The following is a 12,638-nucleotide window of genomic DNA, read 5'->3' on the forward strand; positions in this document are numbered from 1 at the left end:
GGCAGGTGGGTCCCGGGGGAGTTTGAGAGTTCGACACGTCAGGAACATTGCTGGGCCCGGCCCACCAGACTCTAAATCGAAATGGGCTACGATCAGGACGAACCGACCCGGCTCTTCTTCTTCTTCCCCCAATTCCCAATTCTTCGTAGGCTTCTTTCTTCGTACTACGAAAACGGACGCGTTGCTAGTTGTAATTGTAACGACGGACGGGTCCACCGATCAGAGACGGAGGGACTCTCTCCTCGTGCCGCTTCGATTCGATCCAAACCGAGCAAGCCCCAAACCCGACCGCATCTATGGCCGACGGCGGCGGCGGTGGCGGCGCCGGCGAGCCAGCGGCCGGCGCTGGCTCGGCGCCGGTGTGCAGCTTCGTGAGGAAACCACCCAAGAACATCCGGAAGCGCCCCGCCGCGCCCGCAGGCTCCGACGACGAGGACGACGGCGGCGGCGCCCTCGCGGCCTTGCGGTCGAAGAAGGGCCCGTCCTCCGCGGGCAAGCTCGTCTTCTCCTCCGCCGACGCCTCCTCCGAGCCGCGGCGGTTCCAGTACGAATCCTCCCGGACGATCCAGTCCACGGATAGCCGAGCCACCGCCACGCTCGAGACGGAGACGGAGTTCGACCGCGACGCGCGCGCCATCCGCGAGCGCCAGCTCAAGCAGGCCGAGAAGGCCCTCAAGAAGAACCCCTCCGGTGCCTCCTCCGCCTCCGCCTCCGGGGAGGTGTACAAGGGGATCCACGGCTACACGGACTACAAGGCCGGGTTCCGCCGGGAGCACACGGTGGCCAGCGAGAAGGCCGGCGGCTCGCACGGCCCGCTCCGGGCCTCCGCGCACATCCGCCTCTCCGCGCGGTTTGACTACCAGCCCGACATCTGCAAGGACTACAAGGAGACGGGCTACTGCGGGTACGGTGATTCCTGCAAGTTCATGCACGACAGAGGGGATTACAAGTCCGGGTGGCAGCTCGAGAAGGAGTGGGAGGAGGCGGAAAAGGCCCGCAAGCGGCGCATTGCGATGGGCGGTGGCGATGGGAGCGATGATGAGGCAGCGGATGAGGAGGACGACGACGACGATGAGGCCCTGCCCTTTGCCTGCTTCATTTGCAGGCAGCCTTTTGTAGATCCGGTTGTCACAAAATGCAAGCACTACTTTTGTGAGCATTGCGCATTGAAGGTATGAATCAGTTTCTCCTGGTTTCGTTATGTGTAGTATGCTTTTGGTCTGTTTAATTGATGGGTTTATCATGGACACGATCAAGGTGTTCCACTTGTTTGCTCGGCTAGGCAATTAGTTTTTGATGCAGAAGATTATTGAACAACAAAATTGCTTAGCAATGTTGTATTTGACCTGAATTGTGTGACGTAGAATTGTTATTGTTGGTTCTGAAACCTGTCCTAGGTTTATCATGTTTTCTTGCTAAGTAATTTGTCACACTAAAATATATAAGCTTGTTATTTGCATATTTTGTTCTGATTGAAACTTTGAAAATAGTGTATCGCCTTGGTAGACTTTAGAGTGGCATGGGGTTGTAATGAAGTAATTTGATTAGCAGTTTTGTTGTTTAGAACTGTAGCTAAGTTGCTATGGGTCTGTTACAGAGCCTGTTTGGCAGAGGTCTAGCTCCAAGAATTTTTTTTAGCTCGTGTTCCCATCTCCAGAAAATCTTGGAGCTGTAGTGTGTGCACATTGAGGGTATTTAGTTGAGCTTGAGCCATTCTGTGATTCTATCCTTCTCTGTATATTAAAGTCAGAGGTTTAAACCGCTTTAATTTATCAACGAACTCCAATTTCTACTTGGATCTTGGAACTGGAGCTGTGCCAAATAGGCCCATGGATTATATGCTTCCTACTTTGCTCCTTGAATAGTTAAATTCTGTTGAGACTGACCATTTTGTTTTGATCTGAAACAAAGTTCACTTCAAACAATAGGAGATGTTTTCGATATGAACCGGCCCATGATGGTCAGCACTTAAGCCTTGAGATGGTTGCCTGGACACCTTGTGGGTCATCTTTCCATAGAAGAAAAGGTGGTCCAATCACCTGTGCAAGAGACTACTGGCCAATGATCTTAACCAAGACAAGTTAAATCCAATAATTTTAATCAGGAAAGGTATTGGGTAGTCATGGCTACCATCTAAGGGTTGGATGCTTCCTTGTGCTCCACCTCCAAGCCTCTCTCCTTTTCTTTTACTCCTTAGATGAACTTTATATTATCTCCTCCTCCAGAGGAATTAAAACTATTCATGACAAAAATAGATTTTAGGCCACTCCGAGTGGGAGTTCCATTCTCATTTAATTGCATGACACCTATGATTTTTTAATGATGTGGCAAAGAAGTAAAGGAGAGAAAGGATCAGTTGCATCTAGATGAAACCACCTGGACATGGTTTCCAACTCTTGATGGGTCACAGAATTGAATGCCATGAGAGCCTATGAAATAACAAAATGAAATAATGCATTGGAGTAGTTTCAACCATGATTTCATTGCAGTCTTGTTGATTTGGCTCCCTTGGAAACACCAAAATGAAACCTTCCATTGGGATTGGCCTTAGACAAAATGAAACCTTCCATTGGGATTGACCTTAGTGTCATTCTGATTATTGGATTGAAGGAATAATATGAGATCCGATCCGATGTGGAATAAGAAAAATCTCATGTTCATAGAAATTCCCATTGTAATCATATGCTCTGCCTCTGAAGCTTAGACTGGTCAAGCAACATAGAGGTATTTGAATCATGCCTGAGTGATAATAGGGCATAGTAGACAATAAAGAGCGTAAAACACATGAACATTACAGAAACTTCAATAGAGAAGCATACCATACTGCTATCCCATTTTGTCTTTATCATCAGGAGAGCATGCTAACTCACTTTCTTACCTTTTGTGACATCCCTTGTATGATTCCTGTACAAAAAGCACATGGAAATCTGTTAGGAAGCACTTATACCTCTCTGTGCTCTTCTGAATGCTGATTGAGCTATTCGACACTAAACTAGAAATCATATGATACAAACTAGAAGTCACATTATACAAACAATTAAGTTCTGAATCTGACAAAATTTGGAAGGGCCAAGGGGGAGAAGTATTACACATCGTGTGAGCCAATCCCATGGGCGCTGAATATATTGTGGAGTGTGATTCGTGGATCGAAAACTATTTTTTTTTCATGATGTAATGAAGTTAGTGTTTTGTTGATGATGTGAAAAATTTTGTGGCTTGTTTAGTTTTCAATTTTGGAGAATGGAACTGTTTGCTTGTAGAGTTTGTATTGAGATTACTGTCAATTTAGTTTCTGTAAGGATAGTGGAATAGGTATTAAGGTATGTCAGGTTTACTGCAATTCAGATATGGCAGCAGCTTGGTGGCTTCAGAAGCATCACATGGGGGAGTTTTGGTGATCTATGGAGTTGGATTGTGATGATGAATTGCATATAATTTAGGAAATGTTGAGTTTACCTGATTTTTTTTGTTAAGAATATAAACTGGAATGATTTTTAGCTGCCTGTGTAGCCAACTATACGCAACCCAGCAATAAAACTGAAGTCCTTAGTTAAATTTCAATGTACGGGAGTTACAACTGCAGATTGTGGATAAAGCATAGGTTGAGAATTCTGTACTGTGTATGCATATAGAGCTAAGGATTTGAAATTAGAAATTTGGATTGTTGTTGCCCTCATTTGGAAATATTTCTTGACTAGACGGTCGAATTGGATTGTTGTTGCCCTCATTTGGAAATATTTCTTGACTAGACGGTCGAATTGGATTGTTGTGGCCCTCTGGTGGAAATATTTCTTGAGAACTGGACCCCATTCTGTGCAAACTATAAATATGAGATTGGACATGTGAATCTGTAGCCGTTGATCATGTATATTTTTGCTTTGGTTGAGTACTAGTTACGACTTCCTTTTTTCACAACTACTTTGTGTTTGGGCAAATTACAGTGTCCCGTTGACATGAGACCGACTTTATGTTTTTTTAATCATATTCCCTGTGGTATAGCAAATTCTAACAAGTTCAATCTTCCCCCCTTAATGTTTCAGCACCACTCGAAGAACAAAAAGTGCTTCGTCTGCAACAAGCCGACTATGGGCATCTTCAACGCTGCGCAGGAGATCCGCAAGAAGATGGCCCAGGACAAGAAGCAGCAGCAGCAGCAGCAGCAGCAGCATGAGGATTAGTAACTTTAGGCACGAATGCAAACTTAGCTGTTGTACTTGTACGTTGATGTAATAGCTTCGTTCTGATATATTTTTTTTTTGTCCATCAGAAAAAAATGAGAAGAAAAGGAAATCCAGAAACCCATCTTTGAACTTGTATCGCTTCAGAAGCAATAGTGTGGTGATTGTGCAAGTTTTTGAACTTGTATCGCTTCAGAAGCAATAGTGTGGTGATTGTGCAAGTTTCACATAGTGTAGGACTCCATCGTTTATCTCACACTTCAAGGACGAGGAGGAAAATGGCTACCAGCAGAAGCAAGTCAATTCCAGCAAAAGTCCAAATATGCACATCAAGAATAATTGTGACCTTTTTTTTTCTAGAACGCGCAGGAGAACTGCACATCAATATGTTAAGAAGAGATTGTGGGGGTAAAGCCCCCAAAAAAATGTTACAGGGATAAAGGGTCTGTAACACACCCTAAAAACTAAAAAACTAGTACTTTCTCCCTCTTAAAACCTGGACACTAACAAGGATCAGACCACACGGACACACACCCTCTTCAGCTAAGAGGGAGCTAAGGCGAGGAGATATGAAACTCCTCTAGCCCCTGCTACAGACCACAACTGGACCTCCTCTCTAAAGGCTTCCACAACCCGGGAAACATTGGGGGTCTCACCATCAAACACACAACGGTTGCGATGTTTCCAAATTAAACAGGCCCCTAAGATAATGATAGAGTTAACTCCTTTTTTACCCTGACCAGAAAGCATGTTGCTAACTCCTCCCCACCAATCCACAAAGCAGATATCAGCTAGCTGTGGTGTTGCAACTTGTAACCCAAATTGCTGCAAGATGATGAACCAGAATTGCCGGGTGAAGACACAAGAAACCAGCAGGTGGTCTATTGTTTCTTCAATTTGATCACAAAGTGGACATTTTGGTGGATGGTTAAGGCCTCTTTTAGCAAGTCTGTCTGCTGTCTAGCATCGATTATGGGCAGCAGTCCACAAAAAAAACTTGCATTTCCCCGAAGCCCAGCTTTTCCAAATTCTCTCCCAAGGGTCGAATTGGGTGGCACCAATGAAAAGAGCCTCATATGCTGATTTGGTGGAATAAAGACCAGAGGCTGTGAACTTCCAAATATGTAAATCTTCCGCCTCTGGCTGTAGCTCAACATCTGAAAGAAGCTCCCAAAGATGAATGTATTCAATCAGAACCTGCACACTCAATGCTCCTCTAATATCTGAAATCCACCTTTCATCAGTTATAGCATCGAACACTGTTCTTTTCCTTGCTCTTACTGCTACTGCACTGTATAGATGTGGCAGGGTTTTAGGATTTGGTCAAGCAACCAGCCATCTGTCCAAAAACTAGTGTTTTTTCCATTTCCAATTATTGTTTTGACAGCCATTGCAAAAAAGGACTGGACCTGGTGTTGGGCCTGAATTGGGAAAAAAGACCATGCCTTTTCAGGTTCAGTTTTCTGCAGCCATAGCCACCTAAGTTTTAGTGCCCATCCCAGTTTTTGGAGGTCAGAGATGCCAAGCCCTCCTAAAAAAACTAGTCTTGTGACTTTTGGCCATGCAAGCAGACAATGCCCTCCTTTAACATCCTTCCTGCCCTTCCATAAGAAATCTCTTCTGAACTTGCCTATTGCCTTCAAGACACTGGGTGGTAGCTCAAGTGCTAACAAAATGTAGATGAGCATTGAGGTGAGCACATACTGGACCAATATTACCCTACCAGCTTTGGTGAGCAAGTCAACCTTCCAATTTGGGAGTCTGTCTGCTACTCTTTCCACAATGGACATTGCTTGAGCTTTGGTGAGTTTGTGAGGGGAGAGAGGAACCCCCAGGTATTTACATGGAAACTCAGAGATTTGGCATGGCAAGGATTCCTGCAAGAATACTTTGTCATCTTCGCTGCACTGGATGGGAAGGACACTGCTTTTTTGGAGGTTTGTTGTGAGCCCAGAAGCTGTTCCAAATAGCTGCAATATATCCAAAGTGATCTCAATATCACTAGCCGAGGGCCTCAAGAAAACCACCACATCATCGGCATACAAGGAGATCCTATGGCGTAATGCTCTTCTCGCCAATGGTTGTAGCATATCCTGTTCTGCAGCTTTATTTATTATATGACACAGCACATCCATGACTAGTATGAAGAGCATGGGGGATAGTGGGTCTCCCTGTCTAAGGCCTCGCTGATGATAAATTTTTTCTCCTGGAGAGCCATTGAGGAGTACCTGAGTGGAAGATGTGCCTAGCAGCCCACTTATGATATCACACCAAATTTGCCCAAAACCCAACTGATTCAACACTTCCAGGAGGAAAGGCCAAGAAACCGAGTCAAAGGCCTTAGTGATATCCAGTTTGAGAAGAATACGGGCCTGTTTCTGTTGGTGCAGGAACTTTGTGGTATGTTGGACCAACATGAAGTTGTCCAAAATGAAGCGACATTTAATGAAAGTGCTTTGGTTGGGGGAAACCAGCTGATTCAAATACCCGGCAAGTCTGTTAGCTACCAGCTTGGCGAATTAATGAACTAAACTGATGGGCCTGTAATCCTTTATACTGGAGGCATTCTCTCTCTTTGGTAGGAGAGTGACAAAAGCTGAATTCAGGAGCTCAAAGTTGGTGAATTTTCGACTCCATACAGCTGATATCGCAGCCATTATGTCCACTTTGATAATCTGCCAACACACTTTATAGAATCTGCCTGTAAACCCATCGGGGCCAGGAGCTTTATCGGGAGGTAATGCCTTTACTGTTTTCCAAACTTCCTCTTCTGAAAAAGGAACTTCTAGGTCATGTAGAGGAATATTTGGCATGTCTAATTCTGCTAGATTAACTGTCATCTCTCTGTCAGTACTGCTGCCCAGCAAACTGTTATAGAAATCAAAGATATGCTGCTCCTTTTCCTCATGTTTGGTGAGGATTGTCCCCTCGACCGTGGTGATCTTAGCAATGAAATTCTTCCTCTTGCGGTGCCGGGCGTGTGCATGAAACAGAGATGTATTGGCATCACCTTCCTTAAGCCAACCAATGCGGGATCTACTTCTTGTGATGGTACGCTGCAGAGAGGAAAGAGCCAAGGAATGCGGCTTCAGTTTGTTCTTGAGCCATAATTCGATCCTGGATAATTCCCTAGAATCTTGTGCTATTTCTAACTGATGGAGCACTTCCCTGGCTAATGCTAGTTGTGAATTGACATGGCCCACTTTCTTTTGGCCCCAGCTTTGAAGTTTTCTAACAAGTGTTCTGAATTTTCTTGCCAGGGTGTCAAATGGACAATGAGAAACTGCCTCAGATGCACAAGCTGCTGCAACTACCTCTTGAAAACCATCCAGGCTGGGCCAAAAGGCCTCAAAATGAAATCTGGCCTTAGCCAGTTGTACATCATTCAAACCTAGCAGGAGGGGGCAATGATCTGACCCATCTGTGGCACAACTCTGCAATAGACAGTTAGGAAACATGCTCTCAATAGCATGAACTGAAAAGCACATGCTCTTTCATATGTTCTTTGGTTTATGGTTTATAGGGCTTGCAGCCATTTTCCTCGCTAAATCTCACAATTTTGTTCACCTCTTTCAAAATTTATGATGCATTTACTTTCCTGGATAGCTTACCCACATGACTGGAAACTGGAAACCCAAGACTGATTCTAGAAGGCTCAAGAGCAGCAGATGTAAACAACATTCTATTAACCCAATTCTCCAAGGTATCTCTTTAAGTGTGAACAGCGCATCATCAGGCCATGGTTATAAATACTTGTATGTCCTTTTAGGAAATATACACACATTTGGTTCTCAACACTCTGATACGATCCAGTTCAATGATTCAATCTGATTCTGAAAGATTACAGAATAGGCCAACTTTCACAGTGGTGATTTGCATTATAGTTGCTTCAACTCTGTAAACTATCTACACGTGTTGGGGCACATGAGTTTTGAGTAAGAAAGAAAGGGTTCACTCCTTTGAGTGAAGGAACTCAACATATTAGTTTAAGATGCCACCATCAATGTGGGCTATTACCACCAGATCCTTCTCGTCCTTGTATTTGATTTCGCAGTGATGATCCCCTGAAAACAAGAAATTGTATCCAAGGACATCTAGCTGGGATACTGATATGAGATTACGCCAGGATCCTTTGCATAGGTATATGTCCTTCAATCTTATTCCACCTTTTTTTCCACATCACCTTTGAGCTTGCAAGTTAACGATCCATAGCCAGCAACATTGAGCTTTTTTTTCCTCCGTAGCTGCGCTTCTCTTTCAGGAGTGAAGATTTATCCTTCGTGATATGATGATGACACCTACAAAAATGGGAAATCAATCATGTAATTAAGCACACACATGTAAATGGATAATAGCAAGACTAGTAATGTTACCTCAGCCATTTCATATTCTCCCCCCTGACTCTCCTCCGAATGATCTTCATCTCTTTCTAGAACTGAACCTTTGAAGACTTCAAATATATATGCCATCGTATCAAGGTCCAATGAGCCATTTCCAACAAAATGGTTGGAATTTCTGGCCAATCTTATGGTAACTTCTCCCTTGTGCATCATCGATCACAACGTAGCCTTTACCAGTTAGTTGTCCAATCGAAACATACAGCTCATTATCTTCTAAGTCATCGCTGAGGAAGATATTGTAAAAGTCTTACTTCCTGACTCATGATGTCACCCATTTTAGATAGTTGTACTTTCCTTTTCGCAGCATTAAGAAAGTAATCCTCCTTACCTTTGGGGATCAGTCTCGAATTTGTGAACCATTTGTTTTTACCACAGATATGGTTACTCGCACCAGAATTAAGCTCCAATAATTTTTTGCTGTTGGCTTTGTGCACAGTATGCAGCCTACAGCTAGCTCCTGTAGCATAGAAGAATGGGTTTAGTACAAATATATTTTAAAATATTAGTTTAACTTGGGTTGGGAAACAATCTGACAAGATCAAGCAAGGGAGCAGTTATTGATTTGCAACAGTGATCTGAAATTTCTGAAGAATGCCAAGTCAAAGGCATTCATATTATGAAATTTGAAGTTCCAAATCCAAGTGCCGCTTTTAAATAGCTATCCTGATATAACAGATACCCTACTTAAAAGGATCTTTTTAACAACTCATGACTTGCATAAATAAATCATTTTAATTTTCACTAGTATCTATCTGCAGAAATACAGCGTTGATCATCAAACTAAAATGGAGATGTGAAATGTGTACCACTTACCTTCCATGTCTTTGCTTTGAAACTTATCGTTCTTTGCATTGGTGTCAATGGCCTGCATGATGCAACAGAGTTTGGGTTGATCATGAAAACATGAGTACATGACCGAATGCTAGAACAGTACTGCAAGGAATGGTTGCTGCTAGTGGTACAGCAATGACAGAATATGAATTGTATCTTACCGAGTTACCCGTTTGCCTGCCTTCATTGCCGTCCAATATGTTCTCTGTCTCGGGCTCTTTTTTAGTAGCTTCAGAATAGATGACATATTTGCCTACAGGACACAGCAATATGTTTAGTAAAAACTAAAAACCTCACATATTTCAAAGATGAAGCTAACCTTTGGAAGTTTGCAGGGGCTAAAGGGCTGTCCTCCCTTTGCCTCGAGTTGGGAGGAAACCGAGTCTAGGTTCCCTTGGTCTGGTCCTAAGTTTAGTTATCTTGTAATAGCTCTTTTAGCTCTTTGCTCGGCTTTTCTCATTTCTGATCCAAGACGAGAATTGCTTCTTGTGTAATTGGACCACTTTTTTTTCTCTTAATACAAAGATACGCAGTTCTCCTGCGTGTTCGATAAAAAAATATTAATGGGTGCTGCAGTACAATATCATAGTGAAGTAGCATCATAAATTGTTTTGCTAATAGATTTTTAGCAATTAATACTACTTTATTATACTATATTTTTTTTGAAACATTAGTAGGAGCACTACCATATCATTTAAGGAGAAGCAGAGGGTTCAACAGTTACAGAGCTAAATCTCTATCAGAAATTGTCAAATTATAACATCGATTTCAGTGTCTCTAAACCTTCTAATATATTCAAAGATATTTTCATGCAACTTTTGTTTAACCAATGTAAGATGTGACAATTTCAATTCAGTTTCACCAGTAAAGCAATAATCATGAAATTTCTGCTCTAAATCAACCCAAGTGTAAACTGAATTGGTTGGCAATGAAATAAATCAAGTAAAGGCAGCACCCGATAGAGATAAAGGAAACAACTTCAATTTGCAAATGTCATTAGTGCTAGCTTCACCATATTGTATAATAAATTGACTTATATGCTCTAATGTGGTTGTACTATCTTCACTGTAAATTTAACAAATTCAAAAATTCTAAACCCTTGAGGATATGCAATATACTCATAATTGTCAGCGTATGGTTTTTGATATGATCGGTATTTGACATTAGATTCTAGCCCGAAAGTTTTCCTAAAGATCTGAATCACCTCCTCTTTATTAAGGTTACCCGCTTCAACATCTTCGGCTCTAGGCCGATTTGAAATCAGTGTGCTATAAGGATGCGCAAGGTTCGGCGGTGTAGAGATGTGTTGCAACAAACTTTCTGGCCCATATGGCACACTTACATTAGGTGCTGATACAAGGTTGTATGATGTGGCAAGGTCTCATTAGTTCGGCTAGGCAAATTGGTTGGCTGAATTAATCACCATAACATTAGTAACAACAGCTGGAATCCCTTCAACTACCTACCATCTTACCAGTACTAGAAGTAGATGCATGTTTATCATTAACGACAAACTTCACACCAAGATGGGCCTCTATTCGACTAAGGTGAGCATCGAATATACTATGAAGATTTTGACCTACAAAATCCAGCTTATTATTCAAATGGGTAGTAACAACACTATCCACTATATTAGCAATTTCTTGATCAAGAGCGGGCTGTTTACTCACATCAATTTTCACCTCAAGCAGCGGAGAGTCAAAGATGACATCCTTGATCCTTGTGACTTTCCCTTGTCAATCCATGTAGAAGTGTGACATATAAAGTTGCATAGTCTTGGTCGGTCCTATCTTTGGATCTCCTGCTCCCCTTCTCTAATCTTCTTCTTGATATCATCGAGAGCTTTTTGATCCTCAGCTGAGAGTTGCTAAAAACTCAGCCTTTGAATGTTGTCGGCATCAACCTCACTAGGTTTAGGTATAGCAGCCAATTGATCTTTTTTTCTTCCCTAGTGGAGTCACCAAAAAGTATACTGACGCGGAAAGCTGCCACGCCAATGCCAAGCACAGAACATGTAGTACGCAGGGGTGCACCTTGCATCGCCGCTTCGCCAATCGGTCAGACCGATATGGTGGACCGGCTAGACTGGTCTCGTCGGGGTAGCCTGGCGAGGATCCAACAAATGCCCGCCTTGGAGGGACCCTGTCGGGGTGGGCATACCATGGGCTATTCTAGGATTGGCAGGGCACTTAGATTGTCTTCAAACACCGTTGAGACAAAGGAAGACCAGCAAATTGGGATTGGAAAAGTTAGGGTTTGGAAAAAGTCAAAAGTAAAGATAAAAGATTATGTTTTTGATCAATTGGATACCCTTCAACGGCCATGACCTTTATGTTATAGGGAGGGGAGGTCTTGCCTTATTAGGAGTCCAATCTTATATGAATCCCATATCAAAATACAATTTCTAACTCGGACTGTACAACCTGCGGTCTGACTGATTGACCGAACTGGTCTGACCGACCCGATCTGGATCAAGTCTTTCTGAAATCATAACTCTCTCATCCGAATTATAAATCGAACATTCTATGTAACATCGCGGATTTTTCCGGATGTGAATTTCAACATTTTTCAGACGTTTATTCAGGGGCATGTCACACCATGTGAGGTACAGGATTTCTCTTTCAGACGTTTATTTCAGAGCCTTGTCTATTTGATGTATGGTGATACCATTCTTATCTTCTTTGTTTTTTGTCTTCAGAAGCACCATGGAAATTTCTCTGAGGGATTCTATCATACTCAAGTCAGTACTTTGGCAGTGAAAAACAACTTGCTTGTTACTGGTGGATTTCATGGCAAAATAATATGCAAGGTATTTCTTTTCCATTCTCACCTCCTTCACCATTTTGTCCAAGCAATTATAATCAGGGTCTGATGCTTATTTTTTGGCCTACCACTATCTACATAGATCTCAAGTCCACTTTCTAGCCCATGCTTACGGAAAGCAGCCATCTTCTTTGAATATATGTATCATGTTTCTTCAATATGCAGAAGTAATTGGTGCCGTTACACATGTTATTCTTTACTAATTGAAGTGTGTTTATGTGAATTCTTTACTTTAGAATATTCGTCCTGATTCTTGGGATGATTGTCCAGCTTCCCAGGTTGTGATCCATAGGTTGTTATACTGATATGCATATACTTTATTTGATGTGGCTTTGGTTAAAAAGGGATAATTTTTATAGCCTCTTTGCTTATCCAATAGCTCATAGATTGAGGCAACTTTAATTAA

The 12,638-nt window shown here is 42.5% G+C and overlaps 1 protein-coding gene and 1 long non-coding RNA gene across 2 annotated transcripts; one reads left to right on the forward strand and one right to left on the reverse strand.

Annotated features, from left to right (window-relative positions):
* The first annotated feature begins 104 nt into the window (after positions 1 to 104).
* Positions 105 to 4,380, forward strand: LOC120655285 (zinc finger CCCH domain-containing protein 15). The gene is made up of 2 exons (XM_039933038.1): positions 105 to 1,172; positions 4,041 to 4,380. The coding sequence occupies exons 1-2, from the start codon at positions 297 to 299 to the stop codon at positions 4,176 to 4,178; spliced, it is 1,014 nt and encodes a 337-aa protein (XP_039788972.1). The 5' UTR covers positions 105 to 296; the 3' UTR covers positions 4,179 to 4,380.
* Positions 4,381 to 7,999: 3,619 nt separating this feature from the next.
* LOC120653977 lies at positions 8,000 to 9,558 on the reverse strand. Its single transcript, XR_005666917.1, has 4 exons — positions 9,392 to 9,558; positions 8,907 to 9,035; positions 8,552 to 8,802; positions 8,000 to 8,476 (listed from the first exon to the last, which is right to left on the reverse strand). It is a non-coding gene; the product is annotated as an uncharacterized LOC120653977 (long non-coding RNA).
* Between the last annotated feature and the right edge of the window lie 3,080 nt (positions 9,559 to 12,638).

The sequence above is a fragment of the Panicum virgatum genome, chromosome 1N, assembly GCF_016808335.1.
Source record: "Panicum virgatum strain AP13 chromosome 1N, P.virgatum_v5, whole genome shotgun sequence".
Lineage (NCBI taxonomy): Eukaryota > Viridiplantae > Streptophyta > Magnoliopsida > Poales > Poaceae > Panicum > Panicum virgatum.